Source organism: Coturnix japonica, chromosome 25 (assembly GCF_054131305.1).
Source record: "Coturnix japonica strain WE chromosome 25, WE-NBRP24, whole genome shotgun sequence".
NCBI classification, from domain to species: Eukaryota; Metazoa; Chordata; class Aves; order Galliformes; family Phasianidae; genus Coturnix; species Coturnix japonica.
In genome coordinates, this window is record NC_140687.1 from 198158 (window position 1) to 218483 (window position 20326).

Sequence of the window (20326 nt, forward strand, 5' to 3'; positions counted from 1 at the left end):
ACTGGAACCATAGAGATGTAGGAGGACTGGAACCATAGAGAGGAACCATAGAGACGTGGGAGGACTCAGAGGAATCATAGAGACGTGGGATCATAGAGAGGTGGGAGGACTATAAACATGGCCGCAGTCCTCCAGCTGCGTTGGTCAGCACCAGCGTGTGGACACCCAGCAACCGCAGTGTGCGGATAGGGGTCACCACCTACCATAGAGAATAACCATAGAGTATAACCATAGAGACTAACCATAGAGACTAACCATAGAGAGGTGGGAGGACTCAGAGGTACCATAGAGTTGGCTGGGAGGGACCATAGGTGGGAGGACTGTAGGGGAAACCATAGAGACCTGTGAGGGATCATAGAGATGTAGGAGGACTGGAACCATAGAGACCTGGGAGGGATCATAGAGAGGAATCATAGAGATGTGGGAGGACTGGGAGGAACTATAGAGACCTGGGATCATAGAGAGGAACCATAGAGACTAACCATAGAGACGTGGGAGGACTGGTAGGAACCATAGAGACCTGGGAGGGATCATAGAGAGGAACCATAGAGACCTGGGATCACAGAGAGGGACCATAGAGAGGTGGGAGGACTGTAACTATAGAGAGGACAGAGGAACCATAGAGAAGAATCATAGAGAGGAACCATAGAGAGGAACCATAGAGACGTGGGATCATAGAGACGTGGGAGGACTGGAACCATAGAGACATGGGATCATAGAGAGGAACCATAGAGAGGGACCATAGAGATGTGGGAGGACTGGGAGGAACCATAGAGACCTGGAAGGTATCATAGAGAGGTGGGAGGACTATAAACATGGCCGCAGTCCTCCAGCTGCGTTGGTCAGCACCAGCGTATGGACACCCAGCAGGCGAAGGGTGCGGATGGGAGTCATCACCTACCATAGAGATGGATTAACCATAGAGAATAACCATAGAGACTAACCATAGAGACCTGGGAGGACTCAGAGGAACCATAGAGATGTGGGAGGACTGGAACCATAGAGACCTGGGAGGGATCATAGAGAGGTGGGAGGACTGGAACAACAGAGAGGTGGGAAGGACCATAGAGAGGAACCATAGAGATGTGGGAGGACTCAGAGGTACCACAGAGACGTGGGATCATAGAGAGGTGGGAGGACTGGAAGGAGCCATAGAGACCTGGGAGGGATCATAGAGAGGAACCATAGAGACGTGGGAGGACTGGGAGGAACCATAGAGATGTAGGAGGACTGGAACCATAGAGAGGAACCATAGAGATGTGGGAGGACTGGAGCCATAGAGACCAAGGAGGACTGGGAGGAACCATAGAGAGGAACCATAGAGACGTGGGAGGACTCAGAGGAACCATAGAGAGGTGGGAGGACTTTAAAGATGGAGGGGAGGAACCATAGAGAGGGATCTCATAGAGAGGGACCATAGAGATGTGGGAGGACTGGGAGGAACCATAGAGAGGGATCATAGAGAGGTGGGAGGACTGGAACCACAGAGACATGGGAGGGACCATAGAGAGGTGGGAGGACTGGAACCATAGAGAGGAACCATAGAGAGGGACCATAGAGATGTAGGAGGACTCAGAGGAACCATAGAGAGGGATCATAGAGAGGTGGGAGGACTGGAACCATAGAGACCTGGGAGGGATCATAGAGAGGGATCATAGAGACGTGGGAGGACTGGGAGGAACCATAGAGACCTGGGATCATAGAGAGGAACCATAGAGAGGTGGGAGGACTCAGAGGAACCATAGAGATGTGGGATCATAGAGAGGGATCATAGAGACGTGGGAGGACTATAAACATGGCCGCAGTCCTCCAGCTGCGTTGGTCAGCACCAGCGTATGGACACCCAGTAACCGCAGTGTACGGATGGGGGTCACCACCTACCATAGAGATGGATTAACCATAGAGAATAACCATAGAGTATAACCATAGAGACTAACCATAGAGACCTGGGAGGACTCAGAGGTACCATAGAGACATGGGAGGGACCATAGAGAGGTGGGAGGAACCATAGGTGGGAGGACTGTAGGGGGAACCATAGAGAGGGACCATAGAGAGGTGGGAGGACTGGAACCATAGAGAGGAACCATAGAGACGTGGGAGGACTCAGAGGAGCCATAGATACGTGGGATCATAGAGAGGTGGGAGGACTGGAACAATAGAGAGATGGGAGGACTGGAGCCATAGAGAGATGGGAGGAAGCATAGGTGGGAGGACTGGGAGGAACCATAGAGACCTGGGATCATAGAGAGGAACCATAGAGACATGGGAGGACTGAGAGGAACCATAGAGAGGAACCATAGAGACGTGGGAGGACTGGAACCATAGAGAGGGATCATAGAGATGTAGGAGAACTGGAACCATAGAGAAGAACCATAGAGACGTGGGAGGACTGGAACCATAGAGACATGGGAGGGACCATAGAGAAGGATCATAGAGATGGATTAAACACATAGAGAAACCATAGAGATATGGGATCATAGAGAGGGATCATAGAGATGTGGGAGGACTGGGAGGAACCATAGAGAGGTGGGAGGGATCATAGAGAGGTGGGAGGACTATAAACATGGCCGCAGTCCTCCAGCCGCGTTGGTCAGCACCAGCGTATGGACACCCAGCAGGCGAAGGGTGCGGATGGGAGTCACCACCTACCATAGAGAATAACCATAGAGTATAACCATAGAGACTAACCATAGAGATGTGGGAGGACTCAGAGGATCCATAGAGAGGAACCATAGAGTTGAACCATAGAGACGTGGGAGGACTGGAACCATAGAGAGGTGGGAGGACTGGGAGGTACCATAGAGAATAACCATAGAGAGGAACCATAGAGAGCTGGGAGGACCGGGAGGAACCATAGAGACCTGGGAGGGATCATAGAGAGGAACCATAGAGACGTGGGAGGACTAGGAGGAACCATAGAGAGGAACCATAGAGATGTAGGAGAACTGGAACCATAGAGAAGAACCATAGAGAGGTGGGAGGGATCATAGAGAGGGACCATAGAGACGTGGGAGGACTGAGAGGAAACATAGAGATGTGGGAGGACTGGGAGGAACCATAGAGAGGGACCATAGAGACGTAGGAGGACTCAGAGGAACCATAGAGTTGGCTGGGAGGAACCATAGAGAGGTGGGAGGACTGGAACCATAGAGATGTGGGAGGACTCAGAGAACCATAGAGACCTGGGAGGGATCATAGAGAGGTGGGAGGACTGGAAGGAACCATAGAGATTTGGGGGGTGGGGAACCATAGAGAGGGATCATAGAGACGTGGGAGGACTGGGAGGAACCATAGAGACCTGGGATCATAGAGAGGAACCATAGAGATGTGGGAGGACTGGAACCATAGAGAGGAACCATAGAGAGGAATTGAGAGGAACCATAGAGATGTGGGAGGACTGGGAGGTACCATAGAGACGTGGGATCATAGAGAGGAACTATAGAGACCTGGGAGGGATCATAGAGACGTAGGAGGACTGGAACCATAGAGAGGGATCATAGAGAAGAACCATAGAGAGGAACCATAGAGAGGAACTATATAGAGGAACCATAGAGAGGAACCATAGAGAGGAACCATAGAGAGGCCTGTGTAGGCCTTGGAGGACCCACCTGCTGGGGGCTGTACCCCTCATAGAGGTGGAAGCGGCCCTGAAGGACGGCGACGGGCACCGAGCCAAGATGGCCGACAACCAGGCGGCCTGCGTGGCCTGACACTGCAATACAGGGACATAGGGGGACATTGGGACCCATAGGGACCCATAGAGACCCATAGAGACCCATAGAGACACATAGGGACCCATAGGGACCCATAGAGACCCATAGGGACCCATAGAGACCCATAGAGACCCATAGGGAAACATAGAGACACATAGGGACCCATAGGGACCCATAGAGACCCATAGGGACCCATAGAGACCCATAGAGACCCATAGAGACCCATAGGAACACATAGAGACCCATAGGGACCCATAGAGAACCATAGGGGGACACTGGGGGACATTGGGACCCATAGAGACCCATAGGGACACATAGAGACCCATAGAGAACCATAGAGACCCATAGGGACACATAGGGACCCATAGGGACCCATAGAGACCCATAGAGACACATAGAGACACATAGGGACCCATAGAGACCCATAGGGGGACATTGGGAGCCATTGGGACCCATACAAACCCATAGGGACCCATAGAGACCCATATGGACACATTGAGACCCATAGAGACCCATAGGGACCCATATGGACCCATAGAGACCCATAGGGACTCATAGAGGGACATTGGGACCCATAGAGACCCATAGAGACCCCATAGAGACTCATAGGGACCCATAGGGGGACACTGAGAGCCATTGGGACCCATAGAGACCTCATAAGGACCCATAGGGACCCATAAGTGGCACATTGGGACCCATAGAGACCCATTGGGACCCCATAAGAATCCATAGGGACCCATAGAGATCCATAGAGATCCATAGAGACACATAGAGACCCATAGGGACCCATAGAGACACATAGGGACCCATAGAGACACATAGGGGGACATTGGGACCCATGGAGACACACTGAGACCCATAGGGGGACATTGAGAGCTATTGGGACCCATAAGGACACATAGAGACCCATAAGTGGAACATAGGGGGACATTGGGAGCCATTGGGACCCATAGAGACCCATAGAGACCCATAGGGACCCATAGAGACACATTGGGACCCATAGGGACCCATAGAGACCCATAGAGACCCATAGGGACCCATAGAGACACATAGGGACCCATAGGGACCCATAGAGACCCATAGAGACCCATAGGGACCCATAGGGACACATAGAGGGACATTGGGTACCATAAGTGACACATACAGACCCATAGGGACCCATAGGGACACATAGGGACCCATATAAGGACATTGGGACCAGTAGGGACCCATAGAGACCCATAGAGATCCATAGAGACACATAGAGACCCATAGGGACACATAGAAACCAATAGAGCGCCCCCTAGTGGCTTGGAGGACTCATTGCAACCCACAGGGATTAATAGGGACCCACAGAGACCCATAGAGACCCATAGAGACTCATAGGGACCTATAGGGACACATAGGGACCCATAGGGGGACACTGGGACCCGTAGAGACCCATAGAGACCCCATAGGGACCTATAGGGACCCATAGAGACCCATAGAGACCCATAGGGACCCATAGAGACCCATAGGGACCCATAGAGATTAATAGAGCGCCCCCTAGTGGCTTGGAGGACTCACTGCAACCCATAGGGATTAATAGGGAACCATTGAGACCCATAGAGACCCATAAGAACCCATAGGGACCCATAGAGACCCATAGAGATCCATAGAGACACATAGAGACCCATAGGGACACATAGAAACCAATAGAGCGCCCCCTAGTGGCTTGGAGGACTCATTGCAACCCACAGGGATTAATAGGGACCCACAGAGACCCATAGGGACACATAGAGACTCATTGGGAGCCATAGGGAGACATAGGGACCCATAGAGACCCATAGAGACCCATAGGGACCCATAGAGACCCATAGGAACCCATAGAGACTAATAGAGCGCCCCCTAGTGGCTCAGAGGACTCATTGCAACCCATAGGGATTAATAGGGATCAATAGGGACCATAGAGACCCCATAGACCCCCCATCTCAGTCCTCCACCCCACATCTATGGGGCAGGACCCCCCTCGCCCCCCATCTATGAGGCTGACCCCATTAACCCCCCCTACCCTCCACCCCCCATCTATGGGGCAGACCCCCTCCCTCACCCATCTATGGGGCAGACCCCAACCCCATTAACCCCCTTAAACCCCATCTATGGGGCAGGACCCCCCCAACCCCCTTTCCCCCCCCATATCTATGGGGCAGGACCCCCCCCGAGACCCCCCACCCCCATCTATGGGGCAGACCCCACTAACCCCCAACCCCCCCCCATATCTATGGGGCTGACCCCATTAACCCCCCCCATATCTATGGGGCTGACCCCATTAGGCCCCCCATATCTATGGGGCTGACCCCATTAACCCCCCCCATATCTATGGGGCTGACCCCATTAACCCCCCCCCATATCTATGGGGCAGACCCCATTAACCCCCCCCATATCTATGGGGCAGACCCCATTAACCCCCCCCATATCTATGGGGCTGACCCCATTAACCCCCCCCATATCTATGGGGCTGACCCCATTAACCCCCCCCATATCTATGGGGCTGACCCCATTAACCCCCCCCATATCTATGGGGCTGACCCCCTCCCACCTCCCATCTATGGGGCAGACTCCCACCCCATTAACCCCCCCCCCATATCTATGGGGCAGGACCCCCCCACAACCCTCTGCCCCCCATCTATGGGGCAGACCCCCACCCCATAGAGACCCCCCCATATCTATGGGGCAGGACCCCATTAACCCCATATCTATGGGGCTGACCCCATTAACCCCCCCCATATCTATGGGGCAGACCCCATTAACCCCCCCCATATCTATGGGGCTGACCCCATTAACCCCCCCATATCTATGGGGCAGACCCCATTAACCCCCCCCATATCTATGGGGCAGACCCCATTAACCCCCCCCCCATATCTATGGGGCAGACCCCATTAACCACCCCCCATATCTATGGGGCTGACCCCATAGAGACCCCCCCATATCTATGGGGCAGACCCCATTAACCCCCCCCATATCTATGGGGCAGACCCCATTAACCCCCCCCATATCTATGGGGCTGACCCCATTAACCCCCCCCATATCTATGGGGCTGACCCCGTTAACCCCCCCCATATCTATGGGGCTGACCCCATTAACCCCCCCATATCTATGGGGCTGACCCCATTAACCCCCCCCATATCTATGGGGCTGACCCCATTAACCCCCCCCCATATCTATGGGGCTGACCCCATTAACCCCCCCATATCTATGGGGCTGACCCCATTAACCCCCCCCCATATCTATGGGGCTGACCCCCTCCCACCTCCCATCTATGGGGCAGACCCCCACCCCATAGAGACCCCCCCATATCTATGGGGCTGACCCCATTAACCCCATTAACCCCCATAAACCCCATCTATGGGGCAGACCCCAACCCCATAGAGACCCCCAACCCCCATCTATGGGTCAGACCCCCTCCCACCCCCCATCTATGGGGCAGGACCCCCCCAACCCCCTTCCCCCCCCCCATATCTATGGGGCAGGACCCCCCTGAGACCCCCCACCCCCATCTATGGGGCAGACCCCCACCCCATAGAGACCCCCCCATATCTATGGGGCAGACCCCATTAACACCCCCCAACCTTCTGCCCCCCATCTATGGGTCTGAACCCCCCCCCACCCCTCATCTATGGGGCAGACCCCCACCCCATAGAGACCCCCCCATATCTATGGGGCTGACCCCATTAACCCCCCCCATATCTATGGGGCTGACCCCATAGAGACCCCCCCATATCTATGGGGCTGACCCCATTAACCCCCCCCATATCTATGGGGCAGACCCCATTAACCCCCCCCATATCTATGGGGCTGACCCCATTAACCCCCCCCATATCTATGGGGCTGACCCCATTAACCCCCCCCCATATCTATGGGGCAGACCCCATTAACACCCCCCAACCCTCTGCCCCCCATCTATGGGGCTGAAACCCCAGCAGCCCCCATCTATGGGGCAGACCCCATTAACCCCCTTTCCCCCCAATCTATGGGGCTGACCCCACCCCATAGAGACCCCCACCCCACCCCCATGTACCTACCCCCCATATCTATGGGGCAGGACCCCCCCCGAGACCCCCAACCCCATATCTATGGGGCAGACCCCCACCCCATTAACCTCCCACCCCATTAACCCCCCTGAACCCCCATCTATGGGGCAGACCCCAACCCCATTAACCACCCCCCCCACCCCACAACCCTCTGCCCCCCATCTATGGGGCAGACCCCCACCCCATAGAGACCCCCAACCCAACCCCATTAACCCCATTAACCCCCCACCCCCATCTATGGGGCAGACCCCAACCCCATAGAGACCCCCAACCCCCATCTATGGGTCAGACCCCCTCCCACCCCCATCTATGGGGCAGACCCCCAACCCATTAACCCCCATCTATGGGGCAGACCCCCACCACATAGAGACCCCCGCATATCTATGGGGCTGACCCCATTAACCCCCCCCCATATCTATGGGGCTGACCCCATTAACCCCCCCCCATATCTATGGGGCAGACCCCATTAACCCCTCCTACCCCACCCCCATGAACCCCCCCCATATCTATGGGGCAGACCCCAACCCCATAGTACCCCCAACCCCCATCTATGGGGCAGGACCCCCCCTGAGACCCCCTACCCCCATCTATGGGGCAGACCCCCACCCCATAGAGACCCCCCCATATCTATGGGGCAGGACCCCCACCCCATTAACCCCCCTAACCCCCATCTATGGGGCAGACCCCCTCCCTCACCCATCTATGGGGCAGACCCCAACCCCATTAACCCCCTTAAACCCCATCTATGGGGCAGGACCCCCCCAACCCCCTTTCCCCCCCATATCTATGGGGCAGGACCCCCCCGAGACCCCCCACCGCCCCATCTATGGGGCAGACCCTCACCCCATTAACCCCCCTAACCTCCATCTATGGGGCAGACCCCCTCCCTCACCCATCTATGGGGCAGACCCCAACCCCATAGAGACCCCCCAACCCCCATCTATGGGTCAGACCCCCTCCCAACCCTCATCTATGGGGCAGACCCCCACCCCAACCTTCTGCCCCCCATCTATGGGGCTGAAACCCCCCCCACCCCTCATCTATGGGGCAGACCCCCACCCCCTTTCCCCCCCATATCTATGGGGCAGACCCCATTAACCCCCCCCATATCTATGGGGCTGACCCCATTAACCCCCCCCATATCTATGGGGCAGACCCCCTTTCCCCCCCCATATCTATGGGGCTGACCCCATAGAGACCCCCCCATATCTATGGGGCTGACCCCATTAACCCCCCCCATATCTATGGGGCTGACCCCATTAACCCCCCCCATATCTATGGGGCTGACCCCAACCCCATAGAGACCCCCCCATATCTATGGGGCTGACCCCATTAACCCCCCCCATATCTATGGGGCTGACCCCATTAACCCCCCCCATATCTATGGGGCTGACCCCATTAACCCCCCCCATATCTATGGGGCTGACCCCATTAACCCCCCCCATATCTATGGGGCTGACCCCATTAACCCCCCCCATATCTATGGGGCTGACCCCATTAACCCCCCCCATATCTATGGGGCTGACCCCATTAACCCCCCCATATCTATGGGGCTGACCTGTGCTCCGTGGGAAATGGGGGACGTTGGCGTATTCCACGCTGTGGGGCTGCCCCAAATCTTGGGCCAAAGCTCCGAGGCCGGACCCACAAACCAGCCCCACACGTGGCTTCATGGACCCAAAACGGGACCCCAAAAAGGCGGCGGCCTCAGAACAGCACTCGTAGCTGTGGGGCAGAGACCCATAGGGAGACATTGGGACCCATAGAGACCCATAGGGACCCATAGGGACCCATAGGGAGACATTGGGACCCATAGAGACCCATAGAGACCCATAGGGACCCATAGGGACCCATAGGGACCCATAGAGACCCATAGGGACCCATAGGGAGACATTGGGACCCATAGGGACCCATAGAGACCCATAGGGACCCATAGGGACCCCATAGAGACACATAAGGACCCATAGAGACCCATAGGGACCCATAGGGGCCCATAGGGGCCCATAGGGACCCATAGAGACCCATAGGGACCCATAGAGACCCCATAGAACCCATAGGGACCCATAGAGACCCATAGAGACCCATAGGGAGACATTGGGACCCATAGAGACCCATAGAGACCCATAGAGACCCATAGGGACCCATAGACCCCATAGAGACCCCATAGAGACCCATAGGGACCCATAGAGACCCATAAGGACCCATAGGAACCCATAGGGACCCATAGGAACCCATAGAGACCCATAGGGACCCATAGAGACCCATAGAACCCCATAGAAACCCATAGAGACCCCATAGAGACCCATAGAGACCCATAGAAACCCATAGGAACCCATAGGGACCCATAGACCCCATAGAGACCCATAGAGACCCAAAGAGACCCATAGAGACCCATAGGAACCCGTAGAGACCCATAGGGAGACATTGGGACCCATAGAGACCCATAGAGACCCATAGGGACCCATAGAGACCCATAGAGACCCATAGGGACCCATAGGGACCCATAGAGACCCATAGGGAGACATAGAGACCCATAGAGACCCATAGACCCCATAGAGACGCATGGAGACCCCATAGAGACCCATAGAGACCCATAGGGACCCATTGGGACCCATAGAAACACATAAGGACCCATAGAGACCCATAGAGACCCATAGATCCCATAGAGACCCATAGAGATACATAGGGACCACTGAGACCCATAGAGGCCCATAGGGACCCATAGAGACCAATAGACCCCATAGAGACCTCATAGGGATCCATAGAGACCCATAGATCCATAGAGACCCATAGAGACCCATAGACCCCATAGAGACCCATAGAGACTCATAGGGATCCATAGACCCCATAAAAACCCCATAGAGACCCATAGAGACCCATAGACCCCATAGAGACCCCATAGAGACCCATAGGGACCCATAGGGACCCATAGAGACCCATAGAGACCCATAGATCCCATAGAGACCCATAGAAACCAATAGACCCCATAGAGACCCCATAGGGACCCATAGACAACCATAGAAACCCATAGAGACCTATAGGGACCCATACGGACCCATAGAGACCCATAGTGCCCCATAGAGACCCATAGAGCCCAATAGAAACCCCATAGAGCCCCATAGGGAACCATAGGGTCCCATAGGGATCCATTGGGACCCATAAGTCCACACTCCAGCCCCACACGTGGCTTAATGGACCCCAAACGGGACCCCAAAAAGGCGGCGGCCTCAGAACAGCACTCGTAGCTGTGGGGCAGAGACCCATAGGGATCCATTGAGACCCATAGAGACCCATAGAGACCCATAGAGACCCATAGAGACCCATAGGGACCCATAGAGACCCATAGAGACCCCATAGAGACCCCATAGAGACCCATAGAGACCCATAGGGACCCATAGAGACCCATAGAGCCCCATAGGGATCCATTAGGACCCATAAGTCCACACTCCAGCCCCACACGTGGCTTAATGGACCCCAAACGGGACCCCAAAAAGGCGGCGGCCTCAGAACAGCACTCGTAGCTGTGGGGCAGAGACCCATAGGGAGACATTGGGACCCATAGAGACCCAAAGAGACCCATAAGGACCCATAGAGACCCATAGGGAGACATTGGGACCCATAGAGACACATAGAGACCCACAGGGACCCATAGGGAACCATAGGGAGCCATAGAGACCCATAGAGACCCATAGGGACCCATAGGGACCCATAGAGACCCATAGGGACCCATAAGGACCCATAGAGACCCATATGGACCCATAGGGACCCATAGAGCCCCATAGGGAACCATAGGGCCCCATAGGGATCCATTGGGACCCATAAGTCCACACTCCAGCCCCACACGTGGCTTAATGGACCCCAAACGGGACCCCAAAAAGGCGGCGGCCTCCGAACAGCACTCGTAGCTGTGGGGCAGAGACCCATAGGGAGACATTGGGACCCATAGAGACACATAGAGACCCATAGAGACCCATAGAGACCCATAGAGACCCATAGGAACCCATAAGGATCCATTGGGACCCATAGAGACCCATAGAGACCCATAGGGACCCATAGAGACCCATAGGGACCCATAAGGATCCATTGGGACCCATAGAGACCCATAGGGACCCATAGAGACCCGTAGAGACCCATAGAGACCCATAGAGACCCATAGAACCCCATAGAAACCCATAGACCCCATAGAGGCCCATAGGGGCCCATAGGGATCCATTGGGACCCATAGGGACCCATAGAGACCCATAGGGAGACATTGGGACCCATTGGGACCCATAGAGACCCATAGGGAAACATAGAGACCCATAGAGACCCATAGGGACCCATAGACCCCATAGAGACCCCATAGAGACCCATAGGGACCCATAGAGACCCATAGAGACCCATAGAACCCCATAGACCCCATAGAGGCCCATAGGGGCCCATAGGGATCCATTGAGACCCATAGAGACCCATAGAGACCCATAGAGACCCATAGAGACCCATAGGGACCCATAGAGACCCATAGAGACCCCATAGAGACCCCATAGAGACCCATAGAGACCCATAGGGACCCATAGAGACCCATAGAGCCCCATAGGGATCCATTAGGACCCATAAGTCCACACTCCAGCCCCACACGTGGCTTAATGGACCCCAAACGGGACCCCAAAAAGGCGGCGGCCTCCGAACAGCACTCGTAGCTGTGGGGCAGAGACCCATAGGGAGACATTGGGACCCATAGGGACCCATAGAGACCCATAGAGACCCATAGGGACCCATAGGGACACATAGAGACCCATAGGGACACATAGAGACCCATAGAGACCCATAGAGACCCCATAGAGACCCATAGGGACCCATAGGGAGACATTGGGACCCATAGAGACCCATAGAGACCCATAGGGACCCATAGACCCCATAGAGACCCATAGGGAGACATTGGGACCCATAGAGACCCATTGGGACCCATAGAGACCCATAGGAACCCATAGAGACCTATTGGGACCCATTGGGACCCATAGAGACCCATAGAGACCCCATAGAGACCCACAGACAACCATAGAACCCCATAGAATCCCATAGAAACCCATAGAGACCCATAGAGACCCATAAGGACCCATAGAGACCCATAGGGACCCATAGGGACCCATAGAGCCCCATAGAGACCCATAGAGCCCCATAGGGAACCATAGGGACCCATAGAGACCCATAGAGCCCCATAGAGACACATAGACCCCATAGAGACACATAGAGACCCATAGACCCCATAGAGACCCATAGGGAGACATTGCGACCCATAGAGACCCATAGGGACCCATAGGGACCCATAGAGATCCATAAGGACCCATAGGGACCCATAGGGACACATAGAGACCAATAGAACCCCATAGAAACCCATAGAGACCCATAAGGACCCATAGAGACCCATAGAGACCCCATAGAGACCCATAGAGACCCATAGAGACCCATAGAGACCCATAGGAACCCGTAGAGACCCATGGAGACCCCATAGAGACCCATAGGGAGACATTGGGACCCATAGACCCCATAGAGACCCCATAGAGACCCATAGGGACCCATAGAGCCCAACAGACCCCATAGAGACCCATAGGGACCCATAGAGCCCAATAGACCCCATAGAGCCCCATAGAGCCCCATAGAGACCCATAGGGACCCATAGGGATCCATTAGGACCCATAAGTCCACACTCCAGCCCCACACGTGGCTTAATGGACCCCAAACGGGACCCCAAAAAGGCGGCGGCCTCAGAACAGCACTCGTAGCTGTGGGGCAGAGACCCATAGGGAGACATTGGGACCCATAGAGACCCAAAGAGACCCATAAGGACCCATAGAGACCCATAGGGAGACATTGGGACCCATAGAGACACATAGAGACCCACAGGGACCCATAGGGAACCATAGGGAGCCATAGAGACCCATAGAGACCCATAGGGACCCATAGGGACCCATAGAGACCCATAGGGACCCATAAGGACCCATAGAGACCCATATGGACCCATAGGGACCCATAGAGCCCCATAGGGAACCATAGGGACCCATAGGGATCCATTGGGACCCATAAGTCCACACTCCAGCCCCACACGTGGCTTAATGGACCCCAAACGGGACCCCAAAAAGGCGGCGGCCTCAGAACAGCACTCGTAGCTGTGGGGCAGAGACCCATAGGGAGACATTGGGACCCATAGAGACCCATAGGGACCCATAGGGACCCATAGGGAGACATTGGGACCCATAGAGACCCATAGAGACCCATAGGGACCCATAGGGACCCATAGGGACCCATAGGGACCCATAGGGAGACACTGGGACCCATAGAGACCCATAGGGACCCATAGAGACCCATAGAGACCCCATAGAGACCCATAGGGACCCATAGAGAACCATAGAGACCCATAGAGACCCATAGAGACCCATTGAGACCCATTGGGACCCATAGAGACCCATAAGGACCCATAGAGACCCATAGACCCCATAGAGACCCATAGAGACCCATTGAGACCCATAGGGACCCATAGGGAGACATTGGGACCCATTGGGGCCCATAGAGACCCATAGAGACCCATAGAGACCCATAGCGACCCATAGGGACCCATAGAGACCCATAGAGACCCATAGAGACCCATAGGGACCCATAGAGACCCATAAGGACACATAGGGACCCATAGAGACTCATAGAGACCCATAGAGACCCATAGAGACCCATAGGGACCCATAGAGACCCATAGAGACCCATAGGGACCCATAGACCCCATAGAGACCCATAGAAACAAACAGACCCCATAGAGACCCATAGAGACCCAAAGAGACCCATAGAGACCCATAGGGACCCATAGAGACCCATAGAGACCCATAGGGAGACATTGGGACCCATAGGGACCCATAGAGACCCATAGGGACCCATAGAGACCCATAAGGACCCATAGAGACCCATAGAGACCCATAGAGACCCATAGAGACCCATAGGGACCCATAGAGACCCATAGAGACCCATAGGGACCCATAGAGACCCATAGGGAGACATTGGGACCCATAGAGACCCATAGGGACCCATAGGAACCCATAGAGACCCATAAGGACCCATAGGAACCCATAGAGACCCATAGAGACCCATACGGACCCATAGAGACCATTAGAACCCCATAGAGACACATAGAGCCCCATAGACCCCATAGAGACCCCATAGAGACCCATAGAGACCCATAGGGACCCATAGAGACCCCATAGAGACCCATAGAGACCCATAGACCCCATAGAGACCCATAGAAACCAATAGACCCCATAAAAACCCCATAGGGACCCATAGCGCCCCATAGAGACCCATAGGGACCCATAGGGACCCATAGGGATACATAGACCCCATAGAGACCCATAGAAACCCACAGACCCCATAGAAACCCCATAGAGAACCATAGAGACCCATTAGGACCCATAGAGCCCCATAGACCGCATAGCGACCTCATAGAGACTCATAGAAACCAATAGACCCCATAGAGACCCATAGAGACCCATAGGGACCCATAGGGACCCATAGAGACCCATAGATCCCATATAACCCCATATAACCCCATATAACCCCATAGACCCCCATTATATCCCATAAAACCCCATATAACACCATATAACTCCATAGACCCCCATTATATCCCATAAAACCCTATATAATCCCATATAACCCCATAGACCCCCATATAGACCCCATATAACCCCATATCCCCCCATATAACCCCATAGACCCCCATTATATCCCATATAACCCCATATAACCCCATAGAACCCCATAGAACCCCATATAACCCCATAGACCCCCATTATATCCCATATAACCCCATATAACCCCATATAACCCCATAGACCCCCATTATATCCCATATAACCCCATATAACCCCATATAACCCCATATAACCCCATATAACCCCATAGACCCCCATTATATCCCATATAACCCCATATAACCCCATAGACCCCATAGATCCCATATAACCCCATAGATCCTATAGGGCCCCATTGACCCCAATTGACCCCATAGACCTCAATGGACCCCCCGCCCCCCCCGTAAGTCACGTGACCCGGAAGCGCCCATCGGACTTAGCCCCCGGGGTGGGGGCGTGACCAATCAAAGGGAGGGTGGGGATGAAACACGCGCTCTGATTGGTTGAGGAGGGGGCGGGAGAGGGAAAGGCGCGCTGTGATTGGTTGAGAGAGTGAGGTGAGCCTGAGCACGGCGAAACCGCCCATATGGATTTAAGGGGGTCCCGGATGTTAATTAGGGGTTAATGAGGGTTGGTTTATGGTAATTAATGGGGGTTAATTAGGGTTAATTAGGGATTTAATGGGGATTTAAAGTGCGCATGCGCGGCCCGCTCACCTCCCGTCCATGGTAGAGAAGGTCTGAAGGCCGCGCCGGAAGTGCCGCCATCTTAAGTGCGACAACGGACCAATCAGAAGCGGCCGCAACGCCCACTCAGGTATTGACAGCCAATCAGATTGAGGAATGATTTAGGCCACGCCCACGAGCGACGTTGCTATGGAGATAGTTGGGGCACGTGATCGACACCAGCCAATCAGATTCAGGGTTGGGGGAGGCCACGCCCGCGCGCGCCGTTGCTATGGAGATTAGGGAGGGGCACGTGATAAATGCGGACCAATCAGAGAGAGGGGTGTGCGAGGCCACGCCCTCTGTCAGCGTTGCCATGGTGACAAGGGGCGGGAATGCAGTCATGTGATCATGGCGGACCAATCAGAGAGCGGGGATTGAAACCACGCCCCTCCGCGGCGTTGCTATGGAGACAAGGGGCACGAATAGGTCACGTGATCAATGTTGACCAATCAGAGAGTGCGGAAGTGGAAGCCACGCCCCCAGGGATCGTTGCTATGGAGATGTGGGCGGAAGAGGAAGTGTCACGTGGGAATAACGAGCCAATCAGAGAGCGGGGATTGAAACCACGCCCCCTCCGCGGCGTTGTTATGGAGATAGGGGGGTAATGGCAGGGTCACGTGATAGTAATGGACCAATCAGAGGGATATAGGGTGTCTATGGGGTTCTATGGGGCTCTATGGGGTCTATGGGGCTCTATAGGGGGATATGGGGGGATATGGGGTGTCTATGGGGGGATATGGGGCCCTATGTCGTGTCTATGGGGCTCTATGGGGTGTCTATGGGGGGATATGGGGCTCTATGGGGCCCTATGGGCTCTATGGGATGTCTATGGGGCCCTATGGGGGGATATGGGGCCCTATGGGGTCTCTATGGGGCTCTATAGGGGGATATGGGGCATCTATGGGGCTCTATGGGTCCCTATGGGACTCTATGGGGTGTCTATGGGGCTCTATGTAATGATATGGGGCTGTATGGGGTGTCTATGGGGTCTAAGGGGGGATATGGGGTGTCTATGGGGCTCTATGGGGCTGTATGGGGTGTCTATGGGGTCTATGGGGCTCTATGGGGTGTCTATGGGGCTCTATAGGGTGTCTATGGGGCTCTATGGGGCTCTATGGGGTTCTATGGGGTGTCTATGGGGCTCTATAGGGGGATATAGCGCCCTACGGGGGGATATGGGGCTCTATAGGGCTGTATTGGGATGGGGTGTCTATGGGGCTCTATGGGGTTTCTATAAGGCTCTATAGGGGGATATGGGGGGATATTGTGCTCTATGGGGGGATATGAGGCTCTATGGGGTGTCTGTGGGGTCTATGGGTTGTCTATGGGGCTCTATGGTGTATGTGGGGCTCTTTGGGGTGTCTATGGGGTGTCTATGGGGCTCTATGGGGGGCTATGGGGCTCTATGGGGTGTCTATGGGGGGATATAGGGTGTCTATGGGGCTCTATGGGGTGTTATGGGGGGCTGCGGGGGGCTATGGGGTCTCTATGGGGCTCTATAGGGGGGTATGGGGCATCTATGGGGGGATATGGGGCTCTATAGGGCTGTATTGGGATCTATGGGTCCCTATGGGGTGTCTATGGGGCTCTATGGGGGGATATAGGGCATCTATTGTGGGCTATGGGAGGCTATGAGGGTTTTAGGGGGGATATGGGGTATCTCTGGGGCCCTATGTGGTGTCTATGGGGCTCTATGGGGAGCTATGGGGTTTCTATGGAGCTCTATGGGGTGTCTATAGGGTTCTATGGGGCTCTATGGGGCTCTATGGGGTGTCTATGGGTCTCTATGTGGTCTCTATAGGGGGATATGGGGCCCTACGGGGGGATATGGGGCTCTGTAGGGCTGTATAGGGATATATGGGGCTCTATGGGTCCCTATGGGGTGTCTATGGGGCTCTATGGGGTTTCTATGGGGCTCTATAGGGGGATATGGGGGGATATGGGACTCCTATGGGGTGTCTATTGGGGGATATGGGGCTCTATGGGGTGTCTATGGGGCTCTATGGGGGGATATGGGGCTCTATGGGGTGTCTATGGGGGGATATGGGGTTATTATGGGGCTCTATGGGAGTCTATGCGGCACTATGGGGTGTCTATGGGGCTCTATGGGGTGTCTATGGGGTGATATGGGGCTCTATGGGGTGTCTATGGGGCTCTATGGGGCCCTATAGGGTTTCTATGGGGTCTCTATGGGGCTCTATGGGGCTCTATGGGGCACTATGGGGCTCTATGGGGCTCTATGGGGTGTCTATGGGGCTCTATGGGGCACTATGGGGCTCTATGGGGTTATATGGGCTCTATGGGTCCTATGTAGGATATGGGGAGACGGACCAATCAGAGAGCGAGGATGGGACAACGCCTCCTGAGCTGCGTTGCCATGGAGATAGAAGAGACGGAGAGGTCACGTGGGAAGAGACAGCCAATCAGAGAGCGAGGGATGAAACCACGCCCCTATTCCGCGTTGTTATGGAGATATGGAGATAAAAAGTGTCACGTGGTTTCCAGGCGACCAATCAGAAAGAGAAGAGGGGGAAAGCCACGCCCCCTTCTCCGCGTTGCCATGGAGATAATAGGGAGATGGGTCATGTGATTAGAAGGAGCCAATCAGAGTGCGAGGGTGGAAGCCACGCCCCTCCGCCACGTTGCCATGGAGATAGGGGCGGGAAAGGGTTTGTCACGTGATAAGGTGCAGCCAATCAGAGAGCTGGGAGAGAAGCCACGCCCCCTGCCCGGCGTTGCCATGGAAATAGAAGGGACGTGTGTCATGTGATTAGAGTGAGCCAATCAGAGAGCGGGGTTATAACCACGCCCCCTTCTCTGCGTTGTTATGGAGATAAGGGCGGGAAAGGGTTTGTCACGTGATAAGCTGCAACCAATCAGAGACCGCGATGTGTAGTCACGCCCCTTCGCCGCGTTGCTATGGAGACGGAGGTGATAAAGGATCACGTGATAGATTTGGACCAATCAGAGCGCGAGGAATGAAACCACGCCCCCTCAGCATTAAAAAGGCGGAAGTGGAGGCGGACGGGCTTATCACGTGACATCTAACGGACCAATCAGAGCGCGGCTTTGTATCGCGTCTTTATCTAGAGCCAATGGAGAGGGAGGGAGGCGGTGTCACGTGATGGGCGGCGTCACGTGGTGCGGAGGCAGCCAATCAGGAGCGAGGCGGCGGCCATGGCGGACGGGGAGCGATCCCCGCTGTTGGCGGATGGAAACGGGGGGAGGAACGGTGGGGGAGGGGAATAATGGGGGTCTATGGGGTTATATGGGGGGATATGGAGTTATATGGGGGCTATGGGGCTCTATGGGGTGTCTATGGGGTTATATGGGGATATATGGGGGGATATGGGGTTATATGGGGTTATATGGGGGTCTATGGGGGGATATGGGGGGATATGGGGATCTATGGGGTGTCTATGGGGGTATATGGGGCTCTATGGGGTTATATGGGGGATATGGGGTGTCTATGGGGCTCTATGGGTGGATATGGGGTTTATATTGGGCTCTATGGGGGGATATGGGGTGTCTATGGGGCTCTATGGGGTTATATGGGGATCTATGGGGTCTATGGGGCTCTATGGGGTTTATATGGGGCTCTATGGGGTCTGTGGGGCTCTATGGGGTTTATATGGGGCTCTATGGGGGGATATGGGGTGTCTATGGGGTTATATGGGGGGATATGGGGGCTCTATGGGGTCTATGGGGGGATATGGGGCTTATATGGGGGGATATGGGGTGTCTATGGGGCTCTATGGGGGGATATGGGGTTATTATGGGGCCCTATGGGGTATATATGGGGTTTATGGGGGGATATGGGGATTAATGGGAGTCTATGGGGGGATATGGGGCTTATATGGGGGGATATGGGGGGATATGGGGTTATTATGGGGCCCTATGGGGGGATATGGGTTCCTATGGGGTCCTATGGGTTAATATGGGGCTCTATGGGGGGATATGGGGTGTCTATGGGGCTCTATGGGGTCTATATGGGGCTCTATGGGGTCTATGGGGCTCTATGGGGTTTATATGGGGTTATATGGGGTTATATGGGGGTCTATGGGGGGATATGGGGCTCTATGGGGTCTATATGGGGCTCTATGGGGGGATATGGGGTCTCTATGGGGCTGTATTGGGATCTATGGGGCTCTATGGGGTGTCTATGGGGCTCTATGGGGTGTCTA

The 20326-nt window shown here is 54.8% G+C and overlaps 2 protein-coding genes across 7 annotated transcripts in view; one reads left to right on the forward strand and one right to left on the reverse strand.

The window, feature by feature from the left end:
* Positions 1-16199, reverse strand: part of PNP (purine nucleoside phosphorylase) — a 35540-nt gene extending 19341 nt beyond the window's left edge. The window contains exons 1-3 of one of the 2 annotated variants that reach the window (XM_085523894.1): positions 16131-16173; positions 9321-9487; positions 3609-3712 (exon numbers count right to left, since the gene is read on the reverse strand). In XM_085523894.1, the coding sequence (XP_085380020.1) occupies positions 3609-3712; positions 9321-9487; positions 16131-16141 (282 nt within the window). In that variant the 5' untranslated portion in view covers positions 16142-16173. Of the gene's footprint in view, positions 1-3608; positions 3713-9320; positions 9488-10381; positions 13909-16130 lie in introns of those variants that run through there. The other variant, XM_085523893.1, reaches the window with a different exon arrangement.
* A 3021-nt stretch (positions 16200-19220) lies between these two features.
* PIP4P1 (phosphatidylinositol-4,5-bisphosphate 4-phosphatase 1) overlaps positions 19221-20326 on the forward strand; it is a 41006-nt gene continuing 39900 nt past the window's right edge. For all 5 annotated transcript variants that reach the window (XR_014937209.1, XR_014937211.1, XR_014937210.1 and 2 more), the window contains exon 1: positions 19221-19374. Coding sequence is in view for 2 of the 5 variants with exons in the window: in XM_085523926.1 (XP_085380052.1) it covers positions 19320-19374 (55 nt within the window). In the remaining 3 variants the exon portion in view is untranslated. The remainder of the gene's footprint in view (positions 19375-20326) is intronic.